Source organism: Phocoena phocoena, chromosome 11, assembly GCF_963924675.1.
Source record: "Phocoena phocoena chromosome 11, mPhoPho1.1, whole genome shotgun sequence".
In the NCBI taxonomy this organism is placed as follows: Eukaryota; Metazoa; Chordata; class Mammalia; order Artiodactyla; family Phocoenidae; genus Phocoena; species Phocoena phocoena.
The window spans coordinates 15739568-15759753 of NC_089229.1; the positions used below are offsets into that span (position 1 = coordinate 15739568).

Sequence of the window (20186 nt, forward strand, 5' to 3'; positions counted from 1 at the left end):
TCAGACCTCCCAGGAAGCAGCAATCTACACGTAATACTGAAAGTAACACTAGTACAGTAGTTACTGTCACCAAAGATTTAAAAGGCAGTAAAATACTTGGAAAATGTTAGGTTTTGCTATTATCCTACAGGAAACAAACATGCTTTATTAATAACTGTGTGGGAAATTTTTTTCCCCTTAACTGAAAGTCATATGGTGTGGGGGGGATCTCTGTCTTCATGCACTTATTTTGACCAGTAAAAGCACTACCAAAGATTCTAGTGTCAGATTTACAAGGCACCACAGAATCTATATAGTACGGATCCTCCCAACTAAACCAAATAGCAGCTGCCTTCCTAGCCTGAATACCTATCATGAGTATATTAAAAACATGTTCTTTTTAACACCTTGTTTCTTTTTTCTTTTCATGTAACTATCTCTCCCATTAGCACATAACAGTCTTTCTCCTTCTCCCTCTTCCTCCCTCTTTACCACAGCACAATATTCCATTATGCAAATGTATGCAAGTTTCTGCAAATATTCCCTAATTGCTAGAGGCTTTATTGTTTCCAATCGTCTGCTACTATGTACAATGCTTCAGTGAATAACTTTGTTTACTTTATTTCAATCTGTCCACAGAATAGATCTAAAAGTGACACTGCCTGGTCAAAGGGCAAAACACATCTGTAATTTTGGTACATACCGCCAGTATATGCAAAGGTAGGAAGTAGGAAACAGAAGGGATGTGTATGTGTATGTAACTGGAAATATCTCATATTGCTAGAGCATAAATTACAAGGGAGAGAAGCAACCAATAGGCTGCAAAAAGTAGGCAAACTTCAGATCACTGAGCATCTAGGTCATGTTAAGAAGCTTGAACTTTATTCTATAGACAAAGAAAGTTACTCAAGGGGGCATCACACAGTCAGATTGTTGTTACAGAATTATGGACAATGGACTGAAAGGACATATAACTGGAAAAAGCAGGGATAGTTAGGAAACCGGTACAGTAATCCAGATGAAGGACTGAACTAGGGCCGGGGTTAAGGAGAGAATGTACTGAGAAATCTTAAGAGGCAAAGTGAGCAGGATGTAGACAGTAAATATGGGGGTGGAGGTGAATAGAGGGATGATTTCAAGGTATGATCAAATCACTACCAGCAAAGTACCGGATTCAAGCTATTTCTCTAGCAGCAACAATACGTTTACACAGATTCAGTCATGCTCTTACCTGGTCTTAGCATTTGTGAGGCCAGGGATAGCAGTATAGGGCCCAGCAAACAGACAGGCAGAATTGGTGAGCTTCTCCTTGAGCATCATGCTCTAATCAACTAAGTAAAGCAACCACGGGCGACCCCAACAGGCCAACATGACATTTCATAGCTCTATCTCTGATGCACCCTCTCATAATAACTCCTCTATTCCTAAGCCTCTTGACCCCATTTTCCTCTTTGCCCATGAAGTCAGTGACCAAGACAACTGCTGACAACATAAATAACTGCCAGTGCAGGGAACAGTATGTGTTTGAGGGGCAGCTGCATGAATAGCTGTTTTTCCACAACTTAACCCAAAGCCAAGCTTTACTATAAACCCAATATTACAATATTAGCAATGCATTTTTGGCAGCCTGCAGTCCTGCCACCAAACAAAGTTAATCGCTGGAGATGAGAAGATATGGATGGGAGTCCGCTCTGAACCCTTCCCATTCCCCTGATTTATGCAAATGTAATGGTCCTATGGGGATGGAGCAGGAGGGTGTTATGTGTAATCCATACTAAACCTGGCACTTGTCTTTATTCCCAGAGTTTCTAAAAACCAAACTGAAGGGAAACTGAAAAGTAAACTATCAGATGAAATCAAGTCCACTGTTTATCAAGTCCATGAATGAAATACATACACATACAGACACACACACACACACACACACACACACACAAACACACAGAGTAACACCAAGGCTTACCTTTCTTTTATCTTCATCTGTTGATTCAAATTTGAAAGTAGCCCTATGCTGAAGAGAGAAAAAAGGGAAACTGTCATTTTAAATACACAGATTTTTGATTTTGCTATGTTTAAAAATACCTAATGTCTATAAAAAAGTTGTCTTCCCATATCATGTCTCAAAGTTCTTATTAAAGTAAGAGAGGCATGTAAGCAAATAATTGTAAAGCAGTACAAAAGACTAAAGCAAAAATATATACAGAAGAGACATAGTACTGAGCCACTAACTACCGAGGGAAATCTGGAATTCTTTGCATATAGTACAGAACATTTGAGCTGGACCTTGAGGGATGAATAGGAGTTTGCCAGGCAAATGGAAAGCATTCTAGGGATGGAAACAAAGGCTCATCTGTGAAGTGGTATGATGTATTTGTAAAATAAGCAGCTCTGTCAGAGAGAAACACAGGACACATGTTAGGGGATGAGAGGAGTGGAGAAAGATGAGAATGGGAAAGTAAGACTGGACAGAGATTTGGAAGGATCTTCCAATGTTGCTGAGGAGTTTGTACTTTCTTTATCATATGCAATAAGAAATCACCAGAGAATTGTAGATAGGGAAGAAATTGATAGACTGGCATTTCATAAAAGTAATTCTCTAAGAATGAGGGTTTAAATCATGGCTCCACCACTTATTAGTTAAGCAAGTAACAAATTATAACTGTATTTCCCATGTGAAAAGAGGGGGTACCCCGTTCACAAAGCTGCCATGAGGGTTAAAACAGCTACGACATATAATGTACCATCTCAGTGCCTGGAAGATAGTAAACACTCAGTAACTATTAGGATGATAAAAATGATGATGCCAATGATATTGAGGAAAAATATTTGAAAGAAAAGAATGTCATGACTCTCCTGAAATGACTGGCAACACTATATTTTCCACTCTGTAGCTGAAATAGAGAATGGAGTAAGTTGAGTTGTCCACTGCCAGAGAGTGATGGTACCCAAAAAATAGAGCATAAAGTTCCTCAATCTCTTCTCAAGTTTTATTCAAGAGAACCAAGTGCTCTTATGGATCCTAAGTTTTCATTTAAAAAAATCTTTACTGAACATCTCTCTGCCTTTCCTTTGTATTTCTCATTGGCAACATGGCAACCCACTAGGAGTTAAACACAGTAAGTACTAAAGATATCATCATTACAGGTGGCTCTGCATTGACAGCTTTGCAGAAGAAGCAATTTTTGAAATTAAATGAGATGGAGAAATGTTGACAGAGAACCAGTTCTGAAAGTAAGAAATGGTCAGAGGGAAGACTTAGAGGTAATAGAGAAGGGCCATTTGAGGAAACCTAAGAGAAGCTGCCTCACATACCGTTTGCAAAACAATTAAAATGGATGTCAGGTGGTAAGACCTTGGATTTAAAAATTTATACCTGAATTGGCATGTAGGTGACAGGCAACCAGGGGAAGACTCTGAAGGAGGTGTGAACTCATTCTGGAAGAATATTTTGGGTGGTAGTTTACAGGCCAGATCAAAGAAGAGCAAGACTGAGGATATAAAGCCCTCTGAGAAATGGGCATCAATAATCCAGGAGTGATATTGCTGGAGGCAGTACAAATTGACACCAACTTCAAAACTGAAAGTGATTTGGCAGCACCTAATAGAAACCATAAAAATATTCACAGCCTTTAACCCAGAACTTTTACTGCTAGAAATTTATCCTAATGAGATCATCCAGGGGAGAGAAAAATTATATATGTAATCATATTCACTGCAGTGTTATCGAGTATTATGGAAGAAAAAAAAGAGACAACCTGAATATCCAACAATAGGAGACTGATGAAATAAATCACTGTCCATTCATCTGAGAGAGTATTATACTGCCATTTTTTAAAAAATATGGCTAGGGCTTCCCTGGTGGCGCAGTGGTTGAGAGTCCGCCTGCTGATGCAGGGGACACGGGTTCGTGCCCCGGTCCGGGAAGATCCCCCATGCCGCGGAGCGGTTGGGCCCGTGAGCCATGGCCGCTGAGCCTGCGCGTCCGGAGCCTGTGCTCCGCAACAGGAGAGGCCACAGCAGTGACAGGCCCGCGTACCGCAAAAAAAAAAAAAAAAAAAAAAAATGGTTAAAAAGTTCTATAACAACATGAAAAATTATTTATGATGGCAGTAAGTGGAAAAATAGTAAAACATCAGACTGTATGTCTATGATGACAGTACCTACATAAATGTATGGATGATTTCAAACAAAGGCTTGAGTGTTAAAATGCAAAAATAAAAACAACTATATAGGGTTGGTGGAATTGCTGGTGATTCCTTTGACAAAACTCATTGTTGGTATATTATTTTTACAATTAAAAGAAAAATTTTATATAAAAGGTAAATAGACTAATGAATGAGCAAGGAAAGAAAGAAAAGAAGAAAAGGAAGAAACAACAAAGACTATAACTTAGGAATCTACAGACCCAAGGTTTAGTAAAAACTAACATTGAATAAAAGATCAAGAATTATTAGATTGTACGGTTATAAACTGAAGCTTAGTAAAGGTTCACTACAAATGAAAACACATAATTGCACTTAGAAACAAGAAACTTAATTTTTGCCATTATATGTGAAATATTAATTCCACACATTATCTGGAATAAATGTACCTAGTTGCCAATGTAATAGTTCTCCTAAACTTTTTTTTTTTTTTGCATTTATGGTAAGGGAACAGAAAAAGAAATCGTCTTTTGGAAAGCCCCTTGTTAAGTTATAAAAATATCTTTTAAAAGGTTTCTACATAGAATTAAATCTCTCAAGGTGATAATTTAGAATAGTATCAAGGACTAATTTTTATTTTTCTTTTTTTTTTTTTTTTTTTTTTTTAAATTTTATTATTATTATTTTTTTGCGGTACGTGGGCCTCTCACTGCTGCGGCCCCTCCCGCTGCGGAGCACAGGCTCCGGACGCACAGGCCCGGCGGCCATGGCTCACGGGCCCAGCCGCTCCACGGCATGTGGGATCTTCCCGGACCAGGGCACGAACCCGTGTCCCCTGCATCGGCAGGCGGACTCTCAACCACTGCACCACCGGGGAAGCCCTATTTTTCTTTTTAAATGCAAGGCTGATCCTGTTTCAAAACCGCAACATTTAAAAAAAAAAAAAAGAAATAAAGGAAGGAAGGAAAGCAAGCTTTCAAAAGCCCTAACTAACATGAGGGCTTAATTTAATTAGCAAATATACTGGTATTGTGAGGCAGTACAAATTGAATTTAGAATATGGCAATCCATTCAGAAGCAACCTCAAAGTGTGAAACAAAAAGTCCTCTTACATAGTCCAGGATATTTATATATCCTATTCAAATGTGGAGGCTGTACTTCTAGAACTGTCCCAATATTAGGTCCCTATCAATCAGGTTCTTCTAGCACATAAATAAAGACCTCACTGCTATCAGTGTTGTTTTCCTCTCTTATGAGGACTACTCTCAGAGACCTACATGCCTGTCTGTATCTTAAATAACTTTTACCTTTCATTTGGCCATAAACTCACCACACTTCCATAATGGAATCCTACTGGAGCTTGCTAAGGGGTAATCACATGTCTAGGTGGCCTCTATGGCCACCAAGCCACCTCTCTGGTTATCAACATAGTTGATGATGATGCTAGGCCTCAGTTTCTTCTCCTATTAATTGAGAGTGTTGGACCCAATTATCTTTGAGGTTCCTTCTTGTCTAAATACCCTGGATTCAAGGAACTAAGATACTACTACGCACCCTCAAGGCTCTTGATCACTGTTTGTTGTTGATAATCATAATGATGCCAACCAATCTCTCTACTAAATCTGTTAGCAGAACAAGCCCTAGGGGAGGAGAAGCAGCTTGGACAGCCTAGACTAGAGCAATATATACTTCCCACATTAACAGCTCATTCTATTACTGGAGTGGGGTGACTGGGACCCAACAGTAGCCAAAGGAAATAGTCCTGAAAACCCTTTCTCTTCTGTGCTCAATAACACAGAATAGACAGTGGAAAGCCAACAGGGCCTTGCAAAAAGAGCCCTGGATATTGAATCGAAGACTAGGTCTGCCACTTCTAGCTATGTGCCCTAAGGCCTGTAGACAGTTACTTTGTCTTTCTGAACCTCAATTTCCTAGTCCCCAAAAAAAGGGAGAATACTTCAGTCACCCTCATAAGTTTTAATATGTGATGACATGTGAAAGCACGTAGGATAATACATAGTACATAGCAGGCACTCAATAAATGCTATTAGATGAACTGAAAGTGAAAAAGAACAACCACTCTTCCTATCTTTAAAAAATACTTTCCTATGCTGAGTCAACTTGCATTATGCCCTTGAGAAACAGACAAGTTTCATTTTTTTCTAGGATAGATAGATCTTCCTTCTCCCCAAGACAAGAAGGGTCAGTAAATGAAGGAAGAAATCTTGAAAATTAGAATCTCCTTAACACAGTAGACATTAGATGTTACCTGGAGCCAGATGGGTAAATGTTACTTTAAACATGGTACAAGGTATTTTGCTAACCATTAAAAAGTGCACGGGTCAAGGAAAAAGAGAAAGAATGGAGTATATTCTCTAATTTTTTTTTATCAGGCTATGTCAACTCCATGCCACATGCTTAATTCCTGACTTTTTTTGGTTCAAAACTAACAGTTATGGGTTTTTCTTCAGTGCCAGGCACTGTTCTAAATGATTTACACATATAAGTGATTTAATCCTGACAACAAACCTATGATGTGGGTACTATTATTATCTCTGTTTGGCAGATGAGGAAACTGAGACACAGCAAAGTTAAGTACCTTGCTCTATGCCACGCGGATGGTAAGCCGGGGATCAGAGTTCAGGCAGTCTGGCTCCAGAACCCGTGCTCCTGCCGCAGGACCTCTTGAGCACCTTGACCATTAGTGAATGCCTCCTACATGCATTATGCACAGCGTTCAGCATTATACTTCACTTAATTCAGGTCTCATAATAACTTAGGTGACAGAACCCTATGCTACAGATAAGGAAACTGGGACTCAGCCTTAAAATAACTTGTCCATAGTCATGACACTAATAAATGGCAGATCTGAACCAAGATTTATCTGACTCCAAATTCCACCTTCTTTCCATTATACTTGCTGCCTTCTTTTGAGAACGACGAACCAATCATTCTCTCTCTACATCATTCATTTCCCTTCTTGGTTAGACTCCTCAATGCCCCATAATCACTTCACTCTAAACATTTCCCAAATCCATGCTTCCAGATAAGGAAAATGAGGCACATGGTGATAACCAGGTGCTTTTTCAGGGTTTCAGACTCCATTTCCCATAGAGCAGGGCAATTTAATTCCACCTCCCCGTTCTTACTGCCAGACCACTGCAATCATGCTTCCCCTTCTTCTTCATCTGCCTCTAGTGTCTCCTGCCTTGAGGGGCAAAGCCCCACTGCCAACATAAAACTCAGCTATTTTCTTTGTACTCTGGACCTACTATAATCAGCATTAAACATGAGAGCTCTTCTCTGAAGGAGCTGGTCGCGCCGGTCCACGTCAAGACACAGCATTCTCAAGCGTGGTCCCCAAAATACCACCCCAGATGATACACGCTGGGCATTACAACTTTAAAGCCATTCCCAATGTGAAAGGAGAGCTGGGGATGTCCAGAACTTAAGCTCTGACAGCACTTGGCCAGGAGTGTTAAATGGAAACCAACCTGGAGGGAGATCAAGGAGAGGAAGAGATAAACTGGAGGAAGCAAATCTGGAGTTCTAATTAGTTTAGCCATGAAGGGAAGGAGAAAATATTGAAGGAGGAGATAAGATCCAGTTCGACGTTTTTTCCTCCTCCCTTCTGCATAGAAGAAAGTTCCTATTTATTGCTGGATACCTGGGATATAATAAGTGCTAAATAAACACTACTTGATTCAACACAATGGCCAAGTTTTCTGTTGTATTTCTTTCTTTTGAAAATCAGTTTGTAGCTGCCTCAAATCTTTTTTGGAAGGCAATTATAAATCAAGTTGAATGAATATACAGTCGGGCCTCCATATCTGCAGGTTCCACAACCGTGAATTCAAACCAACCATGGATCAAAAATATTTGGAAAAAAAATTGGAGAAAGTTCCAAAAAGCTAAACTTGAATTAACTGGCAACTAGCTACAAAGTATTTGCATTGTATTTACAACTATTTACATAGCATTTACATTGTATTATTAGTAATCTAGAGATGATTTAAACTATAAGGGAGGATGTGTGTAGGTTATATGCAAATATTATGCCATTTTATATAAGGGACTTAAGCATCCATGGATTTTGGTAACCATGGGGGAGGTATAGGGTACTGGAACCAATCCCCTGCAGATACCAAGGGATGACTGTAATCTCCACAACATGTACGTCTGTGCATTGAATTAATTTCTCCTAAATTACGCAGATACGCAACAGTAAAGCGTATCAGAAAGTGAGGAAGCTAAGATATGAATAGAACTGAATCCATGCATCCTCCCAAAGAAAGCAGCATGGTACTCTAAAAGAGCAGTCAGAAAACCCAGATCCAAATCTCAGCCCCATCTCTCAATGACTCTGTGGACTTGAGGTGACATCATCCTAAATTTTATCGTTTGTGAAATGGGAGTACCACCACTTTCCTCACAGGATTGTTGGGAAGACTAAATGGGAGTGAAGGTGCCTTATTTTTTTTATCTTCTCCACACGGAGCAGAAATGGCATACTGGCAGCTCAACAATACAAAGTGTATGGAAGTGCAGTGGTGGGCACACAGCAAACACAGAAACACAGAAAGGGAAATTATGAATGGAGGCAAATGAAAGGAAGAAAGATGTTATATCTAGGGTGTGACATGGTGTTGGGTGTGTTTTCACATAAGTCAGTTATTTCTATAAAGTGGTCTTCTAAATGGAAGAATAAAGGTGTGGTATGTTACCTTCAAGACTGAGCATATAAAACTCCTGGAAGGTAAAGTAATGGAGAGCTAACGGGTCTTGCTTGAAGAGACATTCAGAGAAGTGACTGGGATATATAAGATACCTTTTTCCTGCAGAGTTGTAAAGTGGAAAGAATAATACCTAGGTTGGAATCCCAGCTCAGAAGTATGACCTTGGGCAAGTTACTTAACCGATCTAGAATCTCAATTGCAAAATGTAGATAAAACCTCACAGGATTGCTGTCAAGATTGAAGGAGATAATGGATGGCAAAGCTGTTAATGTGATACAAACAACAGGTATTATTAGGAGTTAGTCTGCCCCCAGTTACAACACAGTATGTCCATGACCTTGGCGTGATTTCAGTTCCTAGTGCCTCGGTTTTCTCATCTATAAAATGGGGAGGATGATGCTATCTACCCTGTAAACTCTCTGAGAATCAAGTTGGACCATATACATGAGACATCACGCATTGAAAACTGTACAGTCCTGTACGTATATAAGGAACTGCCATCGTGGCCGATACGTTTTATGCATGTCAAGGCCCGTGTTTATACACAGAAACACGTTATTTTTAAGCTATGCAGGTGAGGAGGACTCGCGTGCATTTATGCATCCATGAGAGGGGCACAGACGCACGCTCACGGATTCCGGGGGTGTGACTTGCACGCTTGGGAAGAGGACCGTGGGACACACTGCTGGGCCGGAATCAGAGGGGTGGGCGCTAGGGTGGGGGCAGGGGGTGGGGATACAGGATGCACGGATGGAAAAGGCTGGGGGCACAAACACGCATGCCCAAGCCGGAAACGTTTTCAGGGGAGAGCAATGCGCATCCCCGGAATGAGGGGGGTTGGGAGGGATGCGATGTGCAAGCCCGGGGGGCGGCCCGAGGGTGCTATACCGCACGCCCGGGGCCAGGGCTCTTTACCTTATCGCTGTAATCCCTCAGGACCCGCTCGATAGCCCCCGCCTCGCCGGCCCGGACGATGTAGAGGGCGCGCTCCTCATCCATGGCCGCAGGTGCGGGGGAGCCGCGGCCGCTCTGCGCGCCCAAGCCGCTGCCTCCAGGTAAACGCCTCGCGCCCCCACTCGCTCGCTCGCTTCTTCCCAGCTTCCTTCCTTCCCTCCTTCCCTCCCTCCCTCTGCCTCCAACCCGCCAGCCTCCGCCCGGACAGGCCCGACGTCACCGCCCCTCAACTTTCACCCCGCGACGTCACCGGTCCCCCAGCAACCGGCGCCTCGCGGCCACCCCCGACAAGGCCCAGGACTCGGTAGAGGCCTGGCGAACGGCCTGAGCGGGGAGTCAGGCCCGAGGCCCTGCTAGCTCTCCTGCCTCTCCCTCCCTCGGAGAAGAGTCCAGCCTCTTAAGTGTGCTTTCACAGACAGAACTGTTCTCTCCTGACCCTCCTCTATGAATCATTCTCCTCAGCTGACGAGAGCGACCCGGCTCTTCCCCGCCCCTCTAAGAGCCAGCAGCTAAATGGACTACAATTCCCTGCGTGCAATGGGGTCATTCCACTCTTCCATCTAACTTACCGGAGTGCCGAATGGCATGTCGGGATTAGTAGTCATCCAGCGGGAAAGACTTCCCTCCAAAGGCATGCTGGGAAGTGTGGTCCTGCGAAGGCCGGAAACCGGAGCCCGGCGGCCGCCTGAGGCCAGCGGCCCAGAGACCGTTAGGGGGAGGGCCTAAGCGTCGGCTCTGCCTCCTTTTTGTTCCTTACGGAGCTGACCGTCCTGCTCGAGCCTTTGCCGGTTGGACTGGTTGACAGCCGCGGAGACTGGCACCCCTTGGTGGGAACTGTCATGCACCGGTTTAATTCCCTCTTTTCTCGTTTAGCGGTTTCGGTCTCTTTGAAATTCTTTCCTTCCTTCCTTGTTTGCGGTCATGCTATGTATTCAGCTACAATAATGTGGGAAATTGCAGGCAGTTCTCGGATAAATACGGGACTCGGCGGTTTTTTGCCTTAATAATAATAGCCGCCTTGTATCGCGTGCCGCCGGGACTGCAGACTCAGAGTTAGGTGATTTCTCACGACACTTGAGATTTTTGTGGAGCCGTAGGAACCCGAATAGATTAAGTAATTTGTCCTAAGTCACATAGCCAGTAAATGGGGAATTCGAGATTTGTATCAGCGTCTTTCCCCAAAGGCAGCTGCTCTACAACCGCCGGTAAATGTGATAATACGGATATACTAGTAATGGTAGTGATGGTGATGATGATGGAGGCTCACATTTGCTCAGTGTTCGCTACATGCAGACATTCTGTTACATACTTTACCTGTGTTATCTCAGTCAATTTCTCACAAATTAAGTCAACAAATATTTGAGCATCTATGCTGTGCCAGGCACTGTTCAATACCGTTCAATACTGTTCAGTATGTTTACAGTGGACTCAAAATGAAGCCCCTGCTGTTGTGGAGCTTCCATTTTAGTGCTTAACCCTATGAGGGAGGTACTATTCTCATTTTAATATGAGGAAACTGAGTATCGGAGAGGTTAATAGATTACCGAGGTTGCAGAATTTGGAAACTAAATTTGAACTTGCAACCTATCTATGCTCTTTCTGCTCTCCCAAGCTATTTGCTAGAGAGTGGATGAATTCAAGTAACTTTCAGTTTTCCATTCCAAGCAGCCTTTACCAGAATCATCTTTCATGTCAGCCCTGCTTGCCTCTCCCTCTTGAGCTGTGCTAAAGAGGAATTAGAGGGGTTCTTTTTCTATGTGTCAGACATTGTGCTAGGCTCTGAGAACTTAGAAATAAAAACAAGTATGCAATCTGAGCTCATGGAGCTTTTGGTCTTTCTGTGGATGAGACTTTTCACACAGCAAACCTTTATTGAGCATATTTGTTGAGCCAGGTATTGGGGTAAGTGCTGTGTCCATAATAAAGTCAGAAAGATTTTAATCTATCTCTTTACAAAGCACGTTCATGGAAAGGTCACGGTATAGTAAGCTGTATTCCTTAGGTAATAGTAATATCTTCCAGTTATTTTTTTTAATCATTTACAAAACATTTTAATATACACCATCTCAGTGGATCATTGAGGAAGGTATTGTTCCCATTTACATATAGGAAATCAGGCTCAGATTAGTTAAATTACACCAACTGGGACTCACACTGAGAGCTGTAACGTAAAATATTCGGGTGCTTACTCTCTGTCCAGTACTGTACTACGTGCTTTTTGGGTAACCATGTATTTATTTTTGGAGCAAGGGCTCCTGCACAGGATACTAACAAGCATAAAGTATCTGAGTAGAGGTTTCTTTTAAAGAGGGTCTTATACACATATGTTTGAAATGCCTGTTTACCAGAAATAGGCTATGTTTTTAGGCTCCAACCCTGTACTTCCAAAAAGAGATATAAAAAATGTGAAACCACATGAATTAATGGCTTGGGAAATTGTACTTTAGTAAATCTTAATTAAGCACCAATATTCTGATTTTATAAATCAAAAGGATCTTTGACTCTAATTCAAGTCATCCTTTGACCACTGACGAGACTCTGGTCCCAGAAAAATTAAATGACTTGTCCAAAATCAATAGTTAAAAGCAGACTCCGGGACTAGAGCCTAGACTAGCTAAATCCTGGGTCACTACATCACTTTACCTCCCTGAATATTTAGTTATGTGATACTTTCAGTGACTAGAGTCTCTGGTCCAGTGGTAACTCCAGTTCCTGTTGATTCTTGTGTGGCTTGGTGCCAAGGAATTAGGATTTAGAGCCTGGGTAATCAAAGCAACAAATATTTATTCACAAGTCACTGCTCTGAGATGTAGTAATATAATTCTGTACATATATATGAATAGTGCTTTACTGTTCTCAGAATATCTCCACGTAGATCATCTGATTTAATCCTTGTAATAGCTGAAAAATGCAGGGTCAGTAGGACAGCCACTATCTTCCTTTTTATAAAGAAAAGGGAAGTTCAGTGTGTTGATTCGCTTGCTCATAAGCAATAAGTGTGCTAGTAAGTGGTATAGTTAAGGGCTAGAAACACTCTGGGCTCTGATAGCATAAAATGTTATGAACTTATAGGTCAGGGCCAATGAAAAAACCCTGCAAATAGTTACTAGTCATTTATTTTCGACTTTGATATATCCTGCGGTGGCATTTCCTCTGCCGTGACAATGGACTAGTTGGAATGTGCCAAATTGAGGGTCTTAAAGGAGCACCTGGTGCTAACAGCTTTTAGAATCCAAATCTTTCACATGTAATCCTTTTTATACATTTTCTTTAGAAGAAAGCAGAAATTAAAAAACTAAACAGCTTGGTCTAGTCGCTACAGCTCCAGAGCTGGAGTTCAGAGAATCTCGCTAATTCAAGACACAAACTGTCACTCAACAACCACTGTGCCACTATGTGAGGCTACTCTCTCAATCTCTCTTAAGCCATGGTGTCCTCAGCTGTAAAATAAAGGGACTGATCCAGATAGAATCTTGGTTCTCTCTCAGTTCTAAAATTTTGTGATTCTAAGGACAACAACAAAACCACATTTGAACACGCTCATTCTTTAGACAAATCTGTTAATGAGAGTGAGGTTGTACATATCAATGTGTGCAAATCAAAATATCAATACGATACATGCAAATCATTGCTTGGGCATACCTGCAAGGATTCTGATTCAGTTGATCTGTGGTGAGGCCTGGGTATTGGTAGTTTTAAAAGCTTCCCGGCTGATTCAAATGAACAGCCAGGGTTGAGAACCACTGGACTAATATTCTGGTAGAATATCCACCACTAAACTAATTTTTTGCTAGACTACCAAACTTAGGTGCACGTGACTCACTAATTAGTCTTTGAGAAATCAGAAAAATATAGCAAGGTAAAAGTGATCTTAATTTCATTTTCTATCAAGAATGAAGTCTCCCTTTTGTAGCAAAGTTAATTAACATGATTTGTACCTTTAACAAATATTTGGTGCTCATTGGAGCACAGCATTGTCTTAGGTACCATAAAAAAGAAAAACAGTAAAATCAATTGATCCTGTTCTTTGGGGATATAAAAAACATCCAGGCAATCAGCAAATCCTTTCTACTGATAGGTAGGAACAAATTAAATGTAAATATTATGCAAGTCAAAGTAAGATGAACATTGATGGAAGAAGAGTAATCAGAGAAGCCTTCTTGGAGGAGGAGAACTATATAGAGAATAGTACAGAGAGCTTCGAGGGCTAGCAGATAGGGAGAAATGCCAGGAGAGAAGTTCAGGAGGCCAAAACTAATGAAACACTTGTTGAGGAATAATAACCAACTTGGTTGAATTTGAAAGCCAGCAAGGGAGATTTCCTTAGAGGTCAATTGGTCAGCGGGATAAGGAAAAATTAAATCTGAGAGCCATTTTATTATCACTTTTGACTCTATAACCAGCCAATCCAACTTGAGCTTACAACATGTTACAGTCCTAAAAACTATCTCACAATACCATACGACACAAATAGAACTGGGAGACAGAAAAGGGTCTGTTGCCGACTGGTGTCAAACCCTTGGGCACGTTATTTTAATTTCTCAGGATCTTATTTATAAAATTAGAGTTTAATTAGATGACTTCAGAGCTTTTTTTTTTTTTTTTTAACTCTTAGAAATTTATGACTACTTGATCCAGGCTTTCAGCACCTTTATGAGGTTCCTCCACAGTATTCCCAGTATTCTAATTGCTAAAATTGAGACCATGCTGTTAGTCCTTGGCAAATGTACCTATAGTTGTTCAATACTGATTTACTATCCACAGTGGGGCTCTCAAATTAAGCACACAAAATGGGCGCTGCCCTTTAGGAGTTTTTATTTATCCGAGAGCTGGAATGTGGGTCAGACCTATTTGCATCTCGCTGGCTTGGAATCCCATCCAAACACCTCTTGGGAAAACCCAGCGCTTTGGGTGGCAATGCTGTAATGTGGCGAAAGAAGTTGGACTGGGAATTGGAAAACCTAGTTTTTAGTCCAAACTCACTGTGTGAGTCTCAGAAGCCCATCATTTGTCAAATTCCTTAAAACCCTTCTGGCAACCAGTTTTTTGCATCTCAGAGGAAGACTTGAAAGCCAAAGGACTCTACTTGCCCTCTTTGAGCATTGATTTTCTCAACTGTGATGAACATAATAATATCTACTTTGCAGGATGTCTTTAGGGTTAAAGGAGATGGCTGTCAGAGTGGCCAGCACAGCAGACCTGGCATGGAATAGCCACTCAAATGTTAGCTGAACTGGAATACAAAATGCAACCTCCCTCACAATGATGTTGGAAGATGTGGGGATAAAGGTCATGTTATTCCTATCGATGCACAAATGCTTGAGTTTTGTTGTTGCTGATGTTGTTTTTAAGAAGAGAAAAGTAATTCCAACACACTGCTTTGATCTTTAAACCTTGAAGTTAATGTCTTTAACACTGACACGCTTTGACATAAGACAGTTTGGGGATAGTGACTGTCATATATGTGTGTATGTAAGTAAGGAGCCTAAAACACTACACACACACACACACACACACACACACACACCATATCAATGTCTTTGCAGTTAAGCTTTTGAGATTCACATGTCAGAGGAAATATATTCTCACAGCCCTTCTTCCCGTCACTTCCTTTTTAGCTCTGTATGCAGTAAAGCATTAATTTACTTACCAACATTTGACTAAACTCTTAAGGTTCCACCCTAGGAGGAGGTGGCAGTGGACAAAGGATTATTGTCATTCATCATCAACACACTTTAGTCTTCCCCTCCAGTTGCCTATGAAGGATTAGCATTTCCCTGAAAGGAGGAGGACAGAATAAATTGCATCTCCCGCCAAAGAACTGCCGGCTCCTTTCAGCTGGGGGCACGTACCGGGAGCTTTTCCCATATTAGTCAGCTCTATTGCAACTTTTGGGCAGTGCCTGCATCTGACTGTCATGGGTTTCAGGGTCAGTCAAAACAGAATTGTAGGGTTGTCGAGGTCAGAGGCCACTGCTGTCAAAGGGTAGTGACCTGAACAGCAAGAGGGAGCCAGCGCCCCCCTCCACCCCCTCCAGTGACTTCATTCTAGTGAATACTTGGCTCATTGCACCTCCCCTGCAGAGCTTTTTTTTGACCTAGTAATAAAAATCCTCCTGTGACCTGGTATTTTTTTTTACATTATTATTTTCTTTTGTTCCTGTTTCTCTATAGAATGACCAAGTCTTGGTCCTTGATAACGTATTGGTTTGTATGTACCCTGGGAAGTGATGGAGGGAAAACTGGTCTGCTGTTAACTTACAGTGAGTGGATGCCACCTCAGGTGCGGTTTACAATCCGCCTTCATTTAACACACAAAACTTTCCCAGAACTTCTGAAACTCTCGTCAACCCCAGCAGATTCTCTTACCACGGTCAAGGTTGATTTAAAAACTGCAAAGCCGCTTAGGAGAGAGGAATGGGGGTGGGGTGGGGCGGAAACAAAAGTAGGAAGGAGGAAGAAGGCAGGGCGCTATAGCAGAAAGAGCACAGGCTCTGGGAGTGGGGCAACGTAGTTTCCACATCCCAGCTCTGCCATTTACTGTGTATGACTCTGGCAGGGCACTAAACTGCTCAGAGCCTCTGTCTCTCCACCTGTAAAGAGAAATGATTATACCACTGACACTTCTCAAGGAGGTTTTGAGAAGTGGAGATGATGCCTCTGACGGGCCTGGCACGCAGCAGACCCCCAGAAACGGAAACCTCTATGGAGCGAGGCAGAGCTGTTTCAGGAATGGACCATATGTCACTCAGTGTGAGATGAGGAAAGCGTGTCTCATTTAAAGCTTGTCCTTCTGTCTTGATTACATTTCAGTTCTTAAGAAGACATCTTGCAGTTTGTTTCCGAGAGGTGTAGCCCGGGCCAAGACATTTCGGATTCCATCTCTGGTGGGGGCATCGTTTGGCAGTTCTTTGAGAATTCACTCTTCTGAACTTCTTTCAGTGGCTTTCCCTTCTATCAGGAGACTATTTTAAATATCAAGGATCAGCACTGCAGCTGCTTCTGAGGCTGATGCTCTCACCCCTGCTGTCTCGGTCAGACCTCGTTATTTTTCGTAATAGCTCTTAAAACAACTGGTTTTAGCTCTGGAGGCATTTATGATGACAAACGGAGGAATAAAACTGGGGAGCCCTATTTCTCCCGCCCACCCTCTCTCTTCACCCACACTCTTTTCCTAGCAACAGCTCTTTTCTCAACTCTTGGGCCTACGTCTTCCGTCCCACCTACACCAGTAGCAGCAAAATATGGGGGTGAGAAGGCTGGAGTGGGGGGTGGTCGAGGTGCAGGAGGAGGAATGGGGGGAAGAGCTTCAGGGAGGAGGCTGATGAAGCACAAAAGGTTCTGACCTCCTTGGAAGAAGAGGAAACCACAAGGGCTGGCTTAGCTTGGGAGGCTGCCAAGGAACTGAAGCAGAGAAGGGCCAGGTTAGGAGGGCAGGCGGCAGAGTGGTAGGGAGGTGGGCTGGGCTGAAGGACAAACAAAACAGTACAGTCAGGGAAAGGTTTGTCAGCTGTGGGGACACCGTGAACAGTGTGGATGACTGGCATCTGCCAGTCTGTAAAAAAGAAACTTGGGGTGCCTATTCGGGGAAGAGCAGTCCCTGGATCTTAGAACTTCAAGGTGGAAGCGGTGGTGTTTCTCAACCCTGGCTGCATATTAGAATCCTCTGGGGAGCTTAAAAGGCTACCGATTCCTCATCACATTCCAGGTCAAGTATTGACTGTGGGTGGGTCCTACCTATCAGTATTTTTATAAAGTTGACAGAATAACTCTGACGGGCAGCCAGGGTTGAGAACTGCTGAAGTCCAGTCCTACTTAGAGCAAGAACGTCCCTTCTGTAACATCTCTGGTGGAACCAAGATTTAATCTCAGTTCTACCTCACTTTGAAGCCAGTAAGTACATCCACCGTTTTTCTTTTAAGCTTCCTATGATGATTATGTGCATACTTCAGACTCTTGACTAAATCTGAACTCTGAGCTTCAAGAGATCTACAGCTGCCCCTCCCCACACTCTTTCCCCTGTAATAAAGGGAGACTAGCCCCTTCCCATGATTTTTTAAAAAATCTTTCGATTCTGCCTTTAAGGGGTATGAGAAGCTGGGACAAATAGCCTGTTTGTTTTTGCTCTTTCCTTCTCCAGATTCACTTCAGACATTTTGATTGATGTCACTTTAAAGCAAATATTCAGGACAAGTCTGGAGGGAGCGGGAAATAGCAGGAGACTGCCATCCCCAGTGGAGTCATGTAAGAGAGGCTGGGGTTGGATACGAGGAAGAGGTGTTGCTTGGTGATGGTGGTGCAGGTATATGGGACTCAGCTCCTGGGCATGAACCGCAGCCCGTTTCTTTAGCACCAGCTGGTGGAGCCGTCGCCTTCTCTCTCATTGCTGCCTTCCTGAATCACTGCCCAGCTGCCAGTCTGTTCTTTGTTTTCCCTAAGCTGTCCACCCTCCTCACCCAGATCTGCCCGCCCTGGTCCATCAGCACACAAACTATAATTCAGGATGTCACAGTCATAGAGGAGGTCCGCTCGGGGTCCAGTGGGGAGGTGACCCCTCCAAGGTCACATGGTGGCAAAGCCACGGCTCCCTTTCAGTTCTCTTTCCATGATTTCGGCCCCTCTCCTCAGTGAGGTTGGGCTCACTCGATGGCAGACAGTTTTGATTGGTCTGTAACTGGGTTGCTGTCTCCGAGGGGCCACAGATCCCCTTTCTTTCCAGACCTGGGCTATACTAGAGGCCTGACAAGGACACAGCAGGATGGGTGCCTGGGACGCCACAGGCCTGTGACGTGGGCGAGCCATCCTGGCTGCTGTTCATGACTTCAGCCAGCTTCAAGCTGGCCAAGTCCTTTTCAGAGAGAGTCCTGAAGAGGGCAGGGTCCCTTTATTGCCAAGACTCCTCTGTGCACCCTCTGACAAGCGGCTGGCCCCGCTCCCAGCTGCCAGCCTTGCCCATTCCCTTCCTGGTGGCTGGCTAGGGGCCACCAGAGGGAGAGAAGATGCAGCTGAGTCATGAGCTCACAGCAGCTGTTGTCTTCTTCTAATCAGATCCCTCTGTGTTCTGAAGTGGAAGCTTTAGAACAATTGGGAACATAAGCAGTATGCTAAACTCCCAAGACATGGGGACCTTGTGCTCTGGAGAGAGCGTCCAGTGGCCACTTGCCTCATCTGAAGCTGCCTCCTTCCTCCTACGGCGCCGATGACTCCCGGTTCTCCGCTATGCTGTGACGAGGAGGCCCTTATTCTCTCCTCTGCAGAGTTCCTCGAGCAACGGCTCTATTTTCTGGGATTCAGGCTCTTGTTGATTGTGACTATTTTTGCCTAAACACCTGTGCATTTAAAGAGCTTGTGGTTGTTACTTGTACATGGGTGGTGTTTATTCTGCGCTGCTGCTACCTGGCTAGAGAATTTGGCAATTGCTTAGTTTTTTGTGCTTAGTAGGTCGAAAGTCAGACTTACTACACCCATTCGTTTGTGGAGCACGAGCTTTGGATTGCAGGAGAGCAATAGGTCTGGTTATTCTCAGGCTTATTTTCAGTGACTAAATATGAAATTTTATTCGTCCTCTCCCTTATTTGCCTCATATAAAGCCAACTAACGGACCTTGGCTGAAAGAGCAAACTAATTTACCATCAGAGAGTGAAATCCAACATCTGCTTCCTTTTGGTAGAACAACATAGCTAATTTTTTCAAAGGGGATGCTATGTAAAATGTATAATTTTAATCCTAAAATTAAAATTTCAGGTATAAGTGAGTTATGTAATAGCAAGTTAGAGCTTGGCTTTAAAAATAAATCTTTCAAAATGCAAATTGAGGTGTCAAATTCTCATGCCTTTTAGTTAAAATAGTCACTACTGCCATTTCTGGAAATCTGTGGCTCTGAATTTCTCATAGATCCTAGACTCTTAACATTTGGGCAAAACATTTAATCATTTTCCCTCTTGTGTCCTCATTTCCCAACCCTAGAATCAAAATGCAGTTTTGGAGAAGAATTTGTTGGTACTTACTAAGTATTTAGTACTGTTACTGTTCTTTTCCACAAGTTTATTGGCATTTAAAGCACTGTGCTTGAAATATCTTTACAACCAGTGATCATTAAAGCATAATGAACTAAGTACCAGGGGACCTCTTAATGATGCTGGTATTGAAGAATAATATTCCCTGCAAGAGCTGAAAGGCTCCTGCCCTTTGCTGATGCTAGCCATCATGAAAACTTCAGGTAAATCCTTGTATGTAGAACTGGTTCCCTACATCAGGCTGTGGGTGCTGAATCGTCGTTTAAGGACTGCATGTGTGGCCTATCCACATTTTAATGATGACAAGATCACAGGGAGCTGGATAAGCACAACCACAGAAGACCACTTAGTTTTGTTTCG

General features: G+C 42.8%; 1 protein-coding gene across 5 annotated transcripts in view; it reads right to left on the minus strand.

Moving 5' to 3' along the window:
- Window positions 1–9856, minus strand: part of RIC8B (RIC8 guanine nucleotide exchange factor B) — a 117297-nt gene extending 107441 nt beyond the window's left edge. For 3 of the 5 annotated variants that reach the window (XM_065887374.1, XM_065887371.1, XM_065887373.1), the window contains exons 1-2: window positions 9773–9856; window positions 1943–1990 (exon numbers count right to left, since the gene is read on the minus strand). In XM_065887374.1, the coding sequence (XP_065743446.1) occupies window positions 1943–1990; window positions 9773–9856 (132 nt within the window). The remainder of the gene's footprint in view (window positions 1–1942; window positions 1991–9772) is intronic. The other 2 variants (XM_065887375.1, XM_065887372.1) reach the window with 1 other exon arrangement.
- Between the last annotated feature and the right edge of the window lie 10330 nt (window positions 9857–20186).